This window comes from Dinoponera quadriceps, unplaced genomic scaffold, assembly GCF_001313825.1.
Source record: "Dinoponera quadriceps isolate SergipeBrazil2010 unplaced genomic scaffold, ASM131382v1 scaffold1425, whole genome shotgun sequence".
NCBI lineage: Eukaryota > Metazoa > Arthropoda > Insecta > Hymenoptera > Formicidae > Dinoponera > Dinoponera quadriceps.
Window position 1 is genome coordinate 1,576,759 of NW_014555679.1, and position 16,345 is coordinate 1,593,103.

Here is a 16,345-nt window from a genome sequence, read left to right on the forward strand (position 1 = left end):
ACGTAAATCGTGATCCGCGCGCACCGTTATTTCCGCCGAGCAGCGCGATCCTCAAAATCGAGCGTGCGACGCGCGACGGACTTCTGAAGAGGAGGTTTCATTCGCGTCGTTGCGCTCATCTTAATCTAAAAACTCTCTTTTCACGATATATATGTACATGCGTGTGGCTCTGTGTGTGCAGATATCTCCTTCTTTCGCGGCGCGAGTCGCGGCCCACGATCGGGGCCCGCATCACACATCGATGGACGACGACAGATCGGCAGCCGTCGGCGTCCTCGTTCCGCGATTACAACGCAAATTAAGGAATTCCTCGGATATATATATATATATATATATATATATATCCGTTTGTTACTTTTTAATTGGATTTAATTGGACCCGATCAGGTATCATCGGGTATTTTTCAGTGCAGAGAAAGATTGATCATGCACGTATTGCAGGTACAAAAACGGCTTTCGATATCATGCTTTTCATTCTAGCGATCAAACTGCTCTTGCAACGGTTTTAACGAAGAAAGAGAAGACGATAAAAGTAATTTGTAGGAATATTATAAAAAAAAAATTCCCTTTCTTCCTTTTAATATGAAAACGCGTCGTGTAACAATAATCTTTTAGTCTTTTGGTGGTAAAACTCGCACTTATATACTTACCATATAAGGTCTCCAAAGGCAACGTAGAATCTAATCGGAATACTCGGATTTGTCTCAAAAAATCAGATAACACACCCCATANAGAGATACAGAAAGGGGGCTTTCTTGTATTAATAATAAAAAGACAGAACATAGGAACAGTCTAATAACACAGCAGTTAACGGCTAAGCCTAACGTGAATTAAGTCTACGAACTTGTTCTCACGAGTCACACACGCGGCAGGTCGGTCTACAAATAAGTCCGCAGTTTGATCGGGGAATCTCGTAAAGCTGCGCTTTTATTAACACCGAGCTGAGAAAGCAGAAGAGGAAACGAAGAACGCAGTGAACGAATATACGTGCCCGATTACGGGCATCGTAAACCGGAGCTGCGCGTAACGACGTGCCGCGGTGATCGAGTCTAATAATAACACCGTCGAAATAGGGGAATATAAATAACGGATAAAAAGTATCTCTTTAAGTTTCGAGGGGAGGGTGTGCGCTCCTCGGTCGATCGCGTCGAATCGCCGTCCGCGAATCTAAACGTCCTCAGGGAAGGAAGCCGGAAGAAAGAAAAAAAACGAAATAACATGCTTCTCGCCTCGTATAAACGCGCATCATCGACGTACAATGCGAGATGATAATGATGGTCCAGAGATCAAGGGAACTAATACTACTAGGTCAAGACTTACCTCCGTTTGATTTTTCCCATTTAATTTAGAGACCTACGATGGCGGAGAGGGAGGCGGGAAGGAGGAGTGGGTTAACATTAATAACATTTACCTATATTATATTAACCGTAAGATTACGCGCGCTACGTTTAATTATATTATAATTTACAGGTTACACAATATTTAAGTTAAGGTATACGAGAGGAAGGGGGGGGCCTCGGCTCAAAATGTGTGTATGAGTTTGGTGCGGATTGGCGGTTCTTTCTCTCGCGCTTCTCTCTCTCTCTCTCTCTCTCACACACACACACACTCTCTCTCTCCCTCTCTCTCTCTCTCTCTCTTTCTCACTTTTTCTCTATCTCTCTTTCACATCGAAATTCGCGACACTCTCGCCACTCATGGATTAATCCTGAATCTACGGGAAATTATCTTCAACCGTATCCAAAGTTTGAGAGAAAGAAAGAGAAAAGAAAGGAAAGAGAGAGAGAGAGAGAGAGAGAGAGAGAGAGAGAGAGAGAGAGAGAGAGAGAGAGAGAGNGAGAGAGAGAGAGAGAGAAGGCTCTCATATCGCGCGCGCGTGTCGTAATGCGACGCTCGGTTCCGCGCTCGCGCGTCCGCATTGTTCGTCGCTTGAACTAGCGAGACACGTTAACGCGCGTTTTTACGCGCGCGCGTGTCGCGCTGATGGCAGCCGTTCTCTCCGCGCGAAGCAATCGGCGGACTGTAAATCATCCGCTGTTATTAACTCTTAAACGTTTCCTCGTAGCTGGTAATGCGGACGACGAGTAATTCTGTACACATGCGCGCACACTCAAGATACTCGCGATTCCTCGCAGGATCGGGGCCACTTTCGAACGCATCGTTTAAGAATTAATAAATCGCGTGTGTGATGAGCACGGACGTCGCGAGGGTAGTTTTAGATCGCCGGGTGTGGATCGGCGATCGCGTATAAAATAGTCTGGCGAACCGTTCGTTCGTTTCTCGACGGTGGTGATGATGCCGGTGGTCCGTCGCGCGCGCGTCGTCGAGAGAGTCGTCGCGATTACCGCCCGGGCGGCCCGCTCTCTTTGGGCTTCTTCTTTTTTTGCTCAGCACCACCAGTCTTTTACAGAGGTACGATCTTCTCGTTCCGATGCACCGGAGTGTCGTACGCGGGCACGCACTTGTAATACTGCGGCGGGTACGACGCGTACGACGCTTCCGACGGCGACAGACGGCCGCGGAATCGGCTGCGCACGATGTGGATGATCAGCAGCAGGCAGAGCAGCGCGAGCACGACGATCAGGGTGATCGGCACGGTGCCCCAGCCCCGCGCGGACTGGCCGCCGCTGCTCTCGTTCTCCTTCGTGGTCGTCTGCAACAATGGGTTCGCAGCAATGTTCAACTTGCTCTGTCCTGTTTTCGACAGGTGGCAGAGAGCTACCTGTCGAATTCGAGCAGCGGTCGAGGTAACTCCGCCTAAACTCGGTCTCGAGACGGTTCAACGGATGCAGCTCGAGCGGACAGGATTTGAAACGACTCTCGGACGGAAATTCGCCCCGAAATACGGCTTGAACTCTATTTCTCGTTGTTTAACGGTCAATTCGCGGAGGAAGATCGCGCGTGTACATATTAACCCGGTGTTTTAGAGTTCATCAGAGTTTATTGGTGCATTGGAGTTCGCTCGACCCCATTTTCATTTTGGAGTTTCTTTCGTCTAAACGACTGTAAATGAAAATGACTGTAACTACGTGACTTTTATTTCTGTCTTTAGAGATCTCGGAACAAAAGGGGAATTTACTTGTTCCCTTTCAATATAACCGATTAATCCTTCAACTTGATTTAATCGATGGTATTTCCGAGTTCCGCGTCAGTCGACTTCTGACTATAATAGTGTTCAGAAGATTCAGAGAAATATATAATATCGCGGGTGTTCGTAAACGTATCAAAGATCATTTGCGCGAAAACTCACCGTAATCGGGCACATGGGGCAACAAGTGCCCGGTTTCGGCGGCAGTGGATTACTGCAGGCGACCGAGCAGATGGTCTCCTTGCAATTGAGCCTGCCGCCGGTCTCACAAGTGCACGTGGTGCAGCTGTTTGGGTACCAGGTCGATCCCTCCGCGTGGGTCTCGTTCAAATGGTCCATGCACGAAGCGCGACAGCGGCAAATCTGCCAACGAGAGGGACGCAGATTTATAGATGTCTCGTCGCGAGATATCCCAGTGATTATTACGCACTGTGGATTGAAACTTAAATTCGTTCGGAAAAATCGGTGTATACGTGAAAATAACATATCCCTCGCTCAGTAATGTACGATGTAACCCATCTTTTTCTTTGACTTTTTATTATCTCCCGGACAGCTTCATAATCGAATTATTGAAGGCACTTGTGCATTTAATATTCCCTCTGAGTTTTTTAGAAAGTATCTCATGTAAAAGCGCACCGAGCTGCTTACGATAAATCTGAACGAACCGATCGATCACACGTTTATTTGCAAATAATTTTAGTAGCATAGTTGACTTTCATTCTTCATTCGAAATTGTCATTGTAACAAATTTGCGATTTATCTTAAACATTATCTTTACGACATATCTGCATGTATATTCATCTTCTCTCGAATGATATGTACAATTATGCTCGATGCTGGTAATTCCCCGTGAATCGATGGGCAGATAAAAGGAAAAATAAGCAAATAACGCCGGGTGTTGCGGCATCACAGCCCGATCTCTCTGAGCGACGAGTCGCCCCGGTGAAAACCGAAGAGATTTATATTTCGACTCGAGAAACACATTCACTCCGAACACAATTCGCGCGATCCCCAGACTCGGGCACTCACCGGACAGCCGCGCTTGTTCGTCTTGTAGCCGAAGCTACAGCGCTTCCTGCATCCGACGAGCGGCGGGCAGCCGGCGGTGGGTGGCTTGCACTCGCAGAAGGTGCAGTCGTTCTCGTCCATGACGAGGCCACGTTCGCAATGGAGGTCGCACTTGACCTCCGGACAGACCCGTCGTTTGTCGTTGCCGCTCGTCGTCAGGCCGGTATCGTTCGTAGGATAACGCGTCTGACATGCGCACACCGAGCAGCCGTCCTCGTCCTTGACGAGGTCGCAGTTGAGTCCACAATGCGGCAGCTCCGGGCAAACTTTATAATCCTCGGGCAGCACATCCGGCGCGGTCTCGACCTCCTGCGGATGAGAGAGTGAGAGAGGAAGTTCGCCACCGTTCGCGAGATAGAAGACGAGGGGAGGGAGAGACCGCCGGAATGTCCCTTATCCGGGAACTTCGTCGGGCACGACGATAGTCCCGCGAAGAAATCTTCTCCGGGCTACAGGTATGGTGTTTCAGATAAGGGAAACTGCGCGCGGTTCCTCCTCGCCGGCGTTGAGTCGCGCCTTCTGCGGCGAATCTATGTACGGGCCTTGGCGACGGACGCTCGCGTCCTCGAGAGTAGGGAGGGCTGATAGCGGTTTCGGGCACGAGGAGAGAGACGATGTTACGAGGGTGGCGGGCCGCATTGTCGTCGCGGGTAATCGTCAGTCAGAACCGGAACGGATCTTGTACATCGTATCGCATTGCCGGTCACCCCCCGCCTCGTACGCGTCCCCCTAATATCTCAGAGTATTGCATTTCCGTGCGTGATGCGCTATTAAGGTAGTCGCAGCACAATGTGACTCTTGTAAGGATTCGTTGGAACTTACGCTATATACTGATTTAAATATGCTCGAATTATTGGCGCAATTAGAAAATGAGGTGAGCATCCGAAAGCTGAGATGGTGTTTCGTAGTTAAAGACGGCTTACAAGAGCCACATCGGGGCCATAAGAATCAGAAATTCTGTTTCCTTCGACCGAAACGCATCCGGTTGTGCTCTTTCCGGTTAATACAACAACACTTTTTTCCGTGTGTAAAAAGTGTCATCTTCAGTTACGAATATCTCAGCTTCCAAATAATCAGGTCATATTTAAATCACTATGTAGCCCGAGTTTCAACGAATTCTTGAAAAAGTCATTTTGTACTACAACTACTTTAATAATAGGGGAAGTATCTGAGAAACTGTGGGAGTTTGGGAGGAATGTCCGCGATAAAAGTCGCGCGGTAGAGAAGTCCAACTCTCTCAGCCCCGAAGATGTTTAACCCACAACACTATCGTGATGTTGATTAGATTAAAGGATTAACTCATTTCATAATAAAAAAAAAAGCGAAGCTCTTTGTTGTTTGGAAGATCTCTAAGAAAGAACAAAAGCCAAGAAATCTCAATTCTTAAAAACGATGAAAATTGCTCGAAGAAGAGACCAAAAAACTAAAACAGGGCCCGAAACGAATTCCGATATCAATTCTGATACGCCAAGGATTATAAGATGCTAATAATTGGCGATAAATCGCGCATAGCCTAGCTATATATGCTGATGCAGATAATATATTTAATAGCCGAGAACTCCGCTGTAAAATAAGAACCGACGGTTTACGACGCTCGCGATCAGCAATTCTCACCAGATCGTCGGCGCACTCGCACATCGGGCAGTTATTCTTGTCCGTGCGGAAGCCGTGGTAACACTTCATCTTGCAGTCGTCCAAGGACGTCTTGCAGGACTCGTCGAAGCGACCGAAGACGGTCGCGTTCGTCGGCGGCGGGCAATGGGGACAGCACTCGCCGGGGTCGGGCGGTATCGCGTTCTCGCAGGACTTGCACATGGTAGTCTGGCAGGACGCGGTGCCGTCCTCGTTGCAAGTGCAAGTGATGCAGTCGCTCTGCTTCCACTCCTCGCCGAGTTTCCTCGAGACGCCCTCGTGCAGGCAGTTCTGCGGCTTCTCCTCCGGCTTCGCCCAGGAAATCGGATCTGCGAGAGGATGAACGACGGGGTGGTGAGACAAAGGAACTTGAGAAAAGGAGAAAAAAGAGAGAAAGAGGGAGAAGAAAGACATTCTCGCTCGCGTGAACGATGTGACGATTTCTCAACCGCAATTCCGGATCCATTAAGAGTCTCTCACAGTGCTCTCCGATAAACTCTAAAAAGGGTATATCTACACACACACATACATCGAAGAATATTGCTCGAGGACGGTTTATAAATAACTCACGGCGTAACCGGCGAAGCGTCGCTAACCCAAATATGGTAGTTTTGTAAGCGAACGAGGAAAACTTGGGCGAGTGCCTCAGTGTTCCTGGAGTTTGCGAACTCTTGCATAAAATTGTTGCGACGGATTTTTCGACGTCGCGTACGCGCGTTCTGCTTACGCGACCTCGCTCACTCGTTCGCTCGGCCGTCCTGAGAAAAATCGCAACCTCGCGCAAACTCCAATCACATTTTTAACAAGTCGCTCCAATTCAGCCGGCGAATTTTACAAGCTCGTGCCCGAGCTCGAGGCTCGGCTACGACGACGACGACGACGACTCGCGTTATTAGCGAAACAGTCGCTAATTATGCATACGAGATTACGAACGCGTATAATCGAGCGCGCTCTTCAGCGATCAAGTCATTATTCGGTGATTTTCCAGAGACGACAAGCGCTCCGGTAATCATCAAAGCGGCGGAAATTGCAGAATCTCATGAAGATTTGCAATCTCTCCCGCTTAATATTCATAGTCCCCTCAACGCACACGTACACACACGCAAAACACACAGACATAAACTCGCAGTCGCCGTCGCGTCCTCTTACGCCTCGGCCGTTAATAACTCGCGAAAATCTGATTAACCGCGACATTATTTCGTTATACCGGGCGACCGGGATCGTATCGCTGCCATTAAAGCTGTCGAGCGTTTTTGATGTAAAACCCGACGATTAAGCTCCCCGCGATGACTACGCTATTCACGCGGGTGTCGTATATCGCTTAGAGCGCTTTTATTTGCGCGCTTTGCCTCCCTTTCTGTCCCCTTCTTCGTCCTCTTCCTTCCTCCCTTCCCACTCTCTCTCTCTCTCTCTCTTTTTTCTCTTTACACAAGCTAGCACGTAAAATTTACATGCCGAAGTACACTCTAGTTGGGTAGTAAACCCTTGAGCGCTGATCTTTTCTGCATGAGACAGCGCGCCATACAGGCGCGCTGCTTTTCTTTCGCCAGTCGCCACGCTGATGAGAAATGATCTCGTCATCACGTAAGAGAGAGAAAATGTAAACAATTTCATAAGATGATCCGTGGAGGAGAAGGTGGTACATTACGACCTGTCCCTATTTATAATTTATATAATAATCAATATTTTCGTACCATCGTCCGATGCTGCAGATACCGGACCGAGAGCCGCGTCCGACTTTCACTGATACGCGCGTCATCGTCCCACGAGGCCTTCAATTATTACGAGACGCTTTAAGCGTCGACTTTAGCACGTAGCTCCCGGAATCATGAAAGAAACATGGATCGGGCGGTTGGCGATGCGCGATCTATTCCCGGATGTTTCATTTACGAGCGTTCATTCATAACACCTACCCGAACTTTAAAGTGGCACATTCCCGTGAAAAATCGGCGCAGAAGCAAAAACAATTTTCGCGAGCTTCCGCTGGCTCCGTCCGCGGTGCCCATTATTTCCTTGTCGCGGCACACGTGCGGACATACGTGCGTGTTGAAAGAGAGAACGAAAGAAAGAGAGAAAGAGAGGGAGAATTTACGGGATTTTTTTTTTTTATTAAATACGCCGGTCGCTGATGATTGTTAGCGGTCCCTTCGCGTAATTCGTTTTCCCGCCGTTCACACATGGAGCACGCCGCCGGAAGGAGCAAAATTTGCAAGCTTTTGTAAGAAATATGGAAAGCCGGCGTCGTGTTCCTTTATGTTACGCGAGGGCAGTTTTTTTTCTTCTTATTCTCCGTTTCATTATTCGGGATGTTTCATTACTCTTTGTAATCCGCACTACGACCGACGAGGGGACGCTATCGACGGCCAAATTGAGGGCAATAACAAGGGCGCTTTGTAGAAAATATTAAAGGTATAATCTCAGCGCGCACGCGAGACAGGCAGAGAGAGAGAGAAAGAGAGAGAGAGAGAGAGAGAGAGAGAGAGAAAAATAGAGAAAATAAAGGTCCGACGAGGGCGGGAGAGGCGCGTTAAATGAAGAATCGTAGAACGTACACGAGAGATGGGCAACAAGTCTCTCTCTCTCTCTTTTTCTCTCTACCTAACTTTGTAAAAAAACCACGCAAAAAGTCACATTCGAATCAATACTCCACTCGGCGAGGGGGACGCGTGGTGGTGGGAGCAAAGATCAGGGGAAAAATAATTAACCGGATGAGAGCGGAACGTTCGCGGCGCGCATCGATCGCAAATATCGTTAACAGCTTCGACTGGACCGGCAAATCGGTCGCAAAATATTTGTTTTTGCGATTAATGCCGTTTTAGACGCTCTCGCAACAAAAACTAGAGAGAGAGGAGGAAAGAGAGAGATAGAGAGAGAGAGAGAGAGAGAGAGAGAGAGAGAGAGAGAGGGAAGAGGACATTTCTCCGGACGGTTTAATCCGAAGCCCGTATCGCTATTTACCGTAGCCTGGCATCGGGGTTTACGTCAATATTTATTATTGTGTGTACTTGCCGACGAAAAGCGTATTAATTAGATGAGGCATCAACCGTGTATGCGTGACCGATAATGCGAACTACGGCGGTAATGAATATTGTTAACAAGATAGAATGTTGTTTAACTGTCGCGCAGGCTGTTTAAACACCGCTCTGCGCGCGCGCGCGCACGCGCACATACACACAGAGCAAAAGCGAATTTACTGTGTGATGTAAAAGGGTATTTAATTGTCGGCAATCTAATAGAAGGGCAGGTCGCGCTGCGATATCCCGGACCTCTGAATACATAATTGACCGAAAGGCCGTTCGACAAAATATATCCCGTATAGAAATTCTCTCAAGTTTTCCCACATACGCATTGAAAAAAGCGCTACCGTTCAAGTAATATTTACTTGATTTAAGTAAAATGGTTACTCTAATACTCTCCTTGGCAAATATTTACTATAAGTAGAAAGAAGGATATAATTGGTTATATACGTACAATATAATATTTCTTTCGTACAAGTGAAAATTTCTTGCCTGCGGCTCGAAGCGTCGTTGCGAGCGTCGTCGCTCGCCCACGAACGGTGAAAAATGGTGAGTAACAACGTCGGGAGCGTAATCGGGCGATAATAAATCGATATCGTTAAGACACCGGAAGAGAGTAACCTCTTCCTCCGCCGTAATAATGTTTCTAGTGCCATGATTTGTAGATGTCTATGGCGCTCACGGTGGAAACGTTATTAAATTTTAAAACAGACACGGAACGCTATTAAGTTTCAGCCACGCGCGCGTCTCGCTCGCTCGCGATTTCGCGAGATAAGAATGACTTCATTAAAATTCAACAGGTAGATCGAAAGTTCCGCGCAGCGAGGGCGCGGCGATGTAACTTTAAACGTCGTAACTTAAAAACCGCATGGCGCGGTGATATATCGCATCTGGGCATTATCTCTGCTTACAATCTACGCGGCTAGCATTTACAATGCCGTTAACTCGCGCGCGAGACTTTCCCCGGGACGAGCTTCTCAGGGCGATCGTGCCGATTGAAACGGTTCTCCAATTCTCCGGCGGCTTGCAAAAATCGCCAAGTGCGGTCGATCGATCTTCGCGCCGAATTGGGGCGCGCAACTATCGTCCGCATCGTCGAATTCGAAGTTACTCCCCGCGCTTGTTGGAAATTCCCAAGGAAAATTTCACGGTGAACTCGAAACGAGGATAATTTCCCGTTTCCTCGCTATTTCGACGTCTCATTATTCCTCGTCACACATTTAACGCGCGCGGTCTCTCTCTCTCTCCCTCCCGGCAATGGAGCGCCATTCGTGCGCGCGTCCGTAGGAAACGCGTTGATTGCGATCGGTCAGGAAGTCCTTCGTGCCGATATCTGAAATACACCGGAGCTACAAGCCCGGCGAACGAGCTTGTCTCGTCAGATTGCGATTCGAGCGTCTGAAGGAGGAGAGGAGAGGCCGTATCTCTCAGAGCGCACAGGAACGAGAGAGGGAGAGAGAGAGAGAAAGAGATATACATATATAGAGAGAGAACGAGAAAGCAGATCCGAGATATCGAACCGATATATGGCGTTCCTATCGGCTGACAGGAGCCAGCCTCGATTACGACTTTCCGTAATTACCTAGGGCTCTGCAGTCGTGAAGAGGACAGCAGCTACCGGGTGTCTCGGGCTTGGCCGCCCGCACCTCGACCGGCCGTTGATCAAGTCGACATTTCGGCGGCGGACACGTCGGCACGCATTTGCAGACACCGTCATCCGTCAGGACACTGTCCTCCGGACAGGTTGCCTCGGCACGGTGATGATCTGCGGAATCGACGCGATTTTGGAGACTCCGAGCTTACGCCCCATCGGTGGCCTGACATGGGCTATGTGCGCGCATGTTACATTATCTCTGCATTCGGGTTAATCTTCGTCGTGAGTGATTAAATCGTTCTACTTAACAACGCAAGTGAGAAACAATAATATCAGTCTACGTAGATCTTAAAATCTACGACGCTATCCTGCCAGCGGCAGCGAGGGTGCGCGTTCTTACACAAAGAGCATGACGTTTCCGCCTCTCACGGTCGACCGGGAGAGCAACGTTATCGCCATCGATCGCGTCGCTTATCGACACATGACAGATGGCAGAAACTCCGAAACGAACGGTGAGGCTTTAATCAAAGGAAACGCGCGCGATAATACGATCCGGCAGCACCGATTTCCCGCCGTTCGTTACACCGGACAAACATTATTTTCCGCCGCGAAATACGGACCACCACTTATACTGGATTCCGTTACCTGAGGGTACGCAGTTGTAGTTCGGACAGCAGTCGCCGGGGATGCCGGAAAATGCCCCCTTCTCCGCCACCGGTCGTTGACCCGGCCGGCACTTACGGACCGAACAATCCGCGCATTTGCAACCGCCGCTCTCGTTCGGCACACTGTCCTGCGGGCACTTGGCGCCTCGGTGCACGGCTCCTTGAAACAGAAAAATCGACGGCGGGATTAACGTCAGGAGCAGAAATTCCACCCGGAGACGGTCGGCGATATGTCCGTGAAACGACGACGCCGTTTAAAAGTGCTTCGTGTCGAAAGATATCGCGCGCCCCGTCCCACTCCGCTGCGATTCCCCTCGGAGGTCGTAAACGCGGGCTTGAAATTGCTCCAACCTTGCTGTCCCCCCCCCCCTCCTTCTCACCTTTTCTCCTTCGATGTGCTTGACGTCGTCGACGACGATAATATATAAATTAATGGTAACGACGCTGCGTGGCTCTCACGCTAATTTCGGGAAGCGACGGTAATTTTTCAGAGATAAATTTTGCAAGCCGCCTCTTCCAATTTACTCTACCCTAATGAATCTTTCGGACCCTATTCCATTAATAACTCGCCAGGCAACGCTCTGTAATTATCCGCTATCGGTGTATGCGACACGCGTGTGTATGTGTGGCTTTATGAGAAAAAAAACAGAAAAAGATGCCGGCTGTGGCCGGTAAGCAGGTGATATCAGGATCACGGAGCATGCAACACCGGCGACATTAAGACCCTGACAGTGACATGTTAGGCCTAGACACGTTTCCTTTCGTTTACGGGTACAAAACGCTACATCTCACTTCTGTTCCTTTATTACTCCGAAAAAGAAGCCGGGTCTGTGATGTGACCACTGCTATTATCAGCCTGATCCAATGAAAGATAACTGGTTTCCCGACAGTCTAGCGGTCTACAAAGTAATAAACTTAATCCTCGCAAGGGAAGCTGGACTAACAGGACGTGAAGAGAAAAGTGGCCCAAATATGTGAATATGCATTCTGTTTGATGAAAACAAGGGCACACAAATCCTACGGAACAATAAGCAAGAATATATTTTTCAAAATATTACACAGGGTTATATAATATTACACACTCAGAGACAATTTTCGAGGGCATAAAAAGGATTGAGGTGAACAAAAAAGTCCTTTACCATTTTGCAAATAATACGCGAAATTTCGTGTTATTAATTAAGTTCGAGTTATTGATTATTGAAAATGGCCATGTATAGAGGCTTCTTTAATTAATAACTCGAAATTTTGCATGTTGTTCCCAAATGGTGGAGGGTTTTTTGTTCACCTCAATCCCTGTTGATCCCTGGGATACCCTGTATAATAATATAATAAATAAACGCCTTTTGTGAGGCGATGAATAACCCATACCTTTTCTTGCGAGAGTTAATAATTCACAAGAGACCAGAAGAGACAAGAAACGGCGATTTTTAAAATTTTTTTCGCGACGTAGGCCTGAGAGAAACCCTTGATGTTACTTCGGCGTCAAAAGATCGTGGGTGTTGTTCTCAAGGTTAATGTAAATTACTAAATGATGGATGAAAAGAGATATATATCCTTGTCGGGCGCAGCGAGAATCGATTATTTTATTCGGCGGATCGTCCCGAGGAACACGAACACACGCGCGCATTGTCCGCGCGCGGCCGCGGAGATTGCGGGAAGATCCCAGAAGAAAAATCGCGAGCTTGATGAATGCCGGACCGGAAACCTCGAAGAGGTATAGATGGTAGACGACGTCGAGGAGGCGTAAAAGGAACGAGAAACGGGAGCAAGAAGATCTCGCGCCGATGAATCCCGTGCCGACGTTGGCACTTTCAAGCGGGACTTTCAGACGGACATTGTACGTCACGCAACCGTACACGCAGAGTTATTACGCTTCGGTCGGATTCTCCCTTTTGATGAATAGCGTGCAGATTATTCTCCGCGGAGAGTCAAAACTCTACGGACGATACAGAAAAGCTTCGGAGCCGCAAAGGCCGCAAGGAAGTTGGAGTTCCAAATTCCGATCGCCGAATTTGTCGCAGCCCCATCACGCGAGAACGTCCGCACAGAAATTCCTCGTGACCCTTTCCCCGAAATACAGTGCAGATTTCGATCAGAATACATTGTCGTTTTGCGAAAGTGCAAAGGGATTTCCCCGATTTAGTTCGTACGATACGTTATCGGGGCGTCGCCTTTATCGAGACGTATATATATTGCGACACGTACGGCTTTGTTATTGACTCTCTTTCTGCGCGAGAAGTTGCGAGGAACACAACGATAAGGAACATCGCAAGATACAGAGAGAGAGAGAGAGAGAGAAAGAGAGAGAATGTATTTGTAACTCCGAGTGAGCGACATCGGCGGTCCCTCTCAAAGCTCTACGTGATATTGCAGCGCGTATCGGAAAGCAAATGTGGAAGAAAACACGTATAAGGTGCGCGCGGAAGAAGTTTGTGTCCGTCCTTTGTGCAGATCCGGGAGAGCCGAGGGTTTGCACATCCGCGAGAGAAGACAGTTCCCGCACCCCGGCGCATCCCGTTAAAGCAAGCGAGATACATTCGATATTCCGAAATTCTCGGGATCGAGATTTACGCGAGAAGAGACCGAAGGGGCTCTCTCGCTCGATTTAAAAGGCGACCGAAGTTCGTTCGTTCGCGCGTGAAATACTCGTCGTCGGCGCGAGGAGGAGGTATCAGAAATCTCCTTTCCCGCGTAAACACGATTTTAAAGGAGAGAATTTTTCCAGGGGGAAGAGCGAATAAATTGCTCTTCTAATTAAAAGTTCGCCGTCCGAGCGAACCCCCTGTCGAAATATCATTTTTGCGTCGAGCCAATAGAGAGCTTAAATCCCACTTACGAAACTTTTACGTCAAAACACATGCTCGTCGTCCACCACTACAGGTAGAGTGCAGTTCGTAAAGTCCACGTCGGCTCGGGAAGAAGGCACTTTCACCTTTGCGAAAGACGCTTTTAGCGTCGTTTTGTAATTTCGCGACCGGCATCACCGCGAACGGTTGTTTATCCGTCCGTCCGTTCGTGTGGCGCGCCTCTCGAAATTGGCGATCGCGCGGTCGTTCTCGTAACCGCGGATGAGTCCGCACATTTTCCGCAGCGAGAGAGAAAGAGAGAGAGAGGTCGATGAATCAACGACACGACGCAACGCGCCGCAGTCTGGACGTCGTATGTATGATGAACTCACAGTGCATTTCGCGTCACGACCAGTCCGTCCATCCGTCTGTACATTTGCCCGTCCATTCGTTCGTTCCTTGACTTTCGGTCGACATGACAGAAACGAGGAGATACGATCTTCTCTCTCTCTCTCTCTCTCCTCTCTCTTTTTTTCTCTCTCGGCGGGGCACGCAACTTCTTTGTGCTCGGCTTTCGCAATTTCACGTCGGAGATTTCGGGCCCGGATAAGTCCCGTTCTCGTTACCGGCGAGAAACGGCAGGTTGGCGGAGGGGAGAGGGGCTGGGAGGAAAGAGAGGAGAATAAAACGTGCCTTTCGGTTTTCGACGGCTTTCGGCGGCGTGACTGAAGGGAACGTCGGTCAAAGGTTACGCCGCGGCGGGTCCTTTAACTGGAAGGGCTAAGGAGAGCCCCATCTCCTTCTCCTCACGAGCAAGACGGCTGGCCGCGGAAACCTCCGTGATATCCCTCAGCGATCGGAGGGCGATATCCGGCGGATTTTATTGCCCCCGTACCGCAGTCACCGGGAGGTTTAACGCTCGCAATTCGGTTTCTTAAGGTCGCCTTGAGGTAAGGCGCTACCACCACGACGTTTGCGTTCACTTCTCGCGACTCGGGCACGGGTAACTGCGAGCGGCGACTATTACGGGCCGCCAGTAATCGAGCGCTTTTGTTGCGAAAAATTTCTGCGCGCGAATGAAACGCGCGGAAATTGGGTCCGGATTCGGGTTACAAAGAGTAAATTCTCACCGCGAGTAAGTTGGGAATGTAAAAGCCTCGCCGGAGTGGCCGGATGTTAATTAAACATCTGGTTTAATTAATTTCGACCTTTCTCCTCCTTTTGAAACAAACGTGCTCTCGCACTCACGAAGCAGGTCGCGCAACAGGACCTTCCGCTTTAAGCCCGTTGCATAGGATTTTCGGATGACGATCGGGCAACGCGACGAAACTCTTCAAACGCAAGTCACCGGGTCTAACTGACCCATAATGCGGTCGAGGGGTTAATTTCAGCCCGAAGTTCGGCGGACTCGCGCTCGTCTCTCATTGTGTATGTCGAAAAATCCCAAAAATCCCAATCTCAGGACGAATCGTGGATCGCAATCCGGGTAATATCGCGAGACGACAAGGGCTCCCCGAGGCTTAACAGGAAAAGTCGGCGTTCCGTGTATGTGTATATACATGTGCACCTCGATCGACATCGGCTCGTAAACTTCCAGAAAATACGGAAGAAATTTCGAGCGGCCGTCCAACCGAAGAACGAACCGGTGGTACATCAGAGGAGGACGTTACGCAGAGGGAAGGGTCGAGCCGCCGTATCTGTCTCGCGCCGACGATTCAGTCGACTTTCTCTTCCACCTCGACCGTTCTCTTACCACCCCCTCCCTCTAAACTCCCGGATTTTTTCCTTGACGGGGAATTCTCGCCCGTGGGATCGATCGGACCTTCTTATCTGTCCCTTTCCGTACTTTAGGTACTCCGATCCTTAAGCAGGTACGCGCCTAGGGCGCGCGTAAATCGACGGCGAATCGCGCCGTAAAGATGTCCGGGCTGGATACAGCGGTAAGTATCCGGTAACGTTAACTTTAAAGGGTAAAGATAAGACGCGAGGGCGACGCGGGGGAGCGACCGGGGATCAGCGAGAGAGAGAGGGAGAGAGAGAGAGAGAGTGGGCGATCGACGTGGGGTGTGGTTTCGGGAAACGAAGTAACATCTATCGCGCGATTTCACGCGCGAGTACGCTGATTGATTTCTCAGCGTGGCGCGCACGTGGTGTACCCGCGGAACGACGTAGGCGTATGAGGAGGGGAAAGTGGGTAATTTCCTGCGAAAAATAGCGTCGCGCCGCGGTGGTGCCCGCGAGACGAATCGGGGGAGGCCATGAGGAAGCAACGATCACCTCCCGCTGGCTCCTTCGACAGTGACGAATGACTGATGAAGGCTCGTTTCGTATTAATAATCGCGCCCGGCGCGACGGGAACATAATCTTCCTCCGAGGAAACATATTCCCGACGGCGTTATTGTCGGATCATATCGTCGGAACCGAGCGCCAAATAAGCGAAAGTTGTGCTCGTAAGACAAGTCGTGATGGCGGAAATTACACACGAGGCGCCCCCCC

At 49.4% G+C, this 16,345-nt stretch overlaps 1 protein-coding gene across 1 annotated transcript in view; it reads right to left on the minus strand.

Annotated features, from left to right (window-relative positions):
• Window positions 1-1,844: 1,844 nt before the first annotated feature.
• The window catches only part of LOC106745123 (kielin/chordin-like protein), a gene marked incomplete at its 5' end in the record, with an annotated part of 128,850 nt that continues 114,349 nt past the window's right edge, over window positions 1,845-16,345 (minus strand). Inside the window, 6 exons of the mRNA XM_014620407.1 lie at window positions 1,845-2,652; window positions 3,250-3,450; window positions 4,117-4,464; window positions 5,770-6,116; window positions 10,387-10,569; window positions 11,044-11,223. Of these exons, the coding sequence (XP_014475893.1) occupies window positions 2,404-2,652; window positions 3,250-3,450; window positions 4,117-4,464; window positions 5,770-6,116; window positions 10,387-10,569; window positions 11,044-11,223 (1,508 nt within the window). The remainder of the gene's footprint in view (window positions 2,653-3,249; window positions 3,451-4,116; window positions 4,465-5,769; window positions 6,117-10,386; window positions 10,570-11,043; window positions 11,224-16,345) is intronic.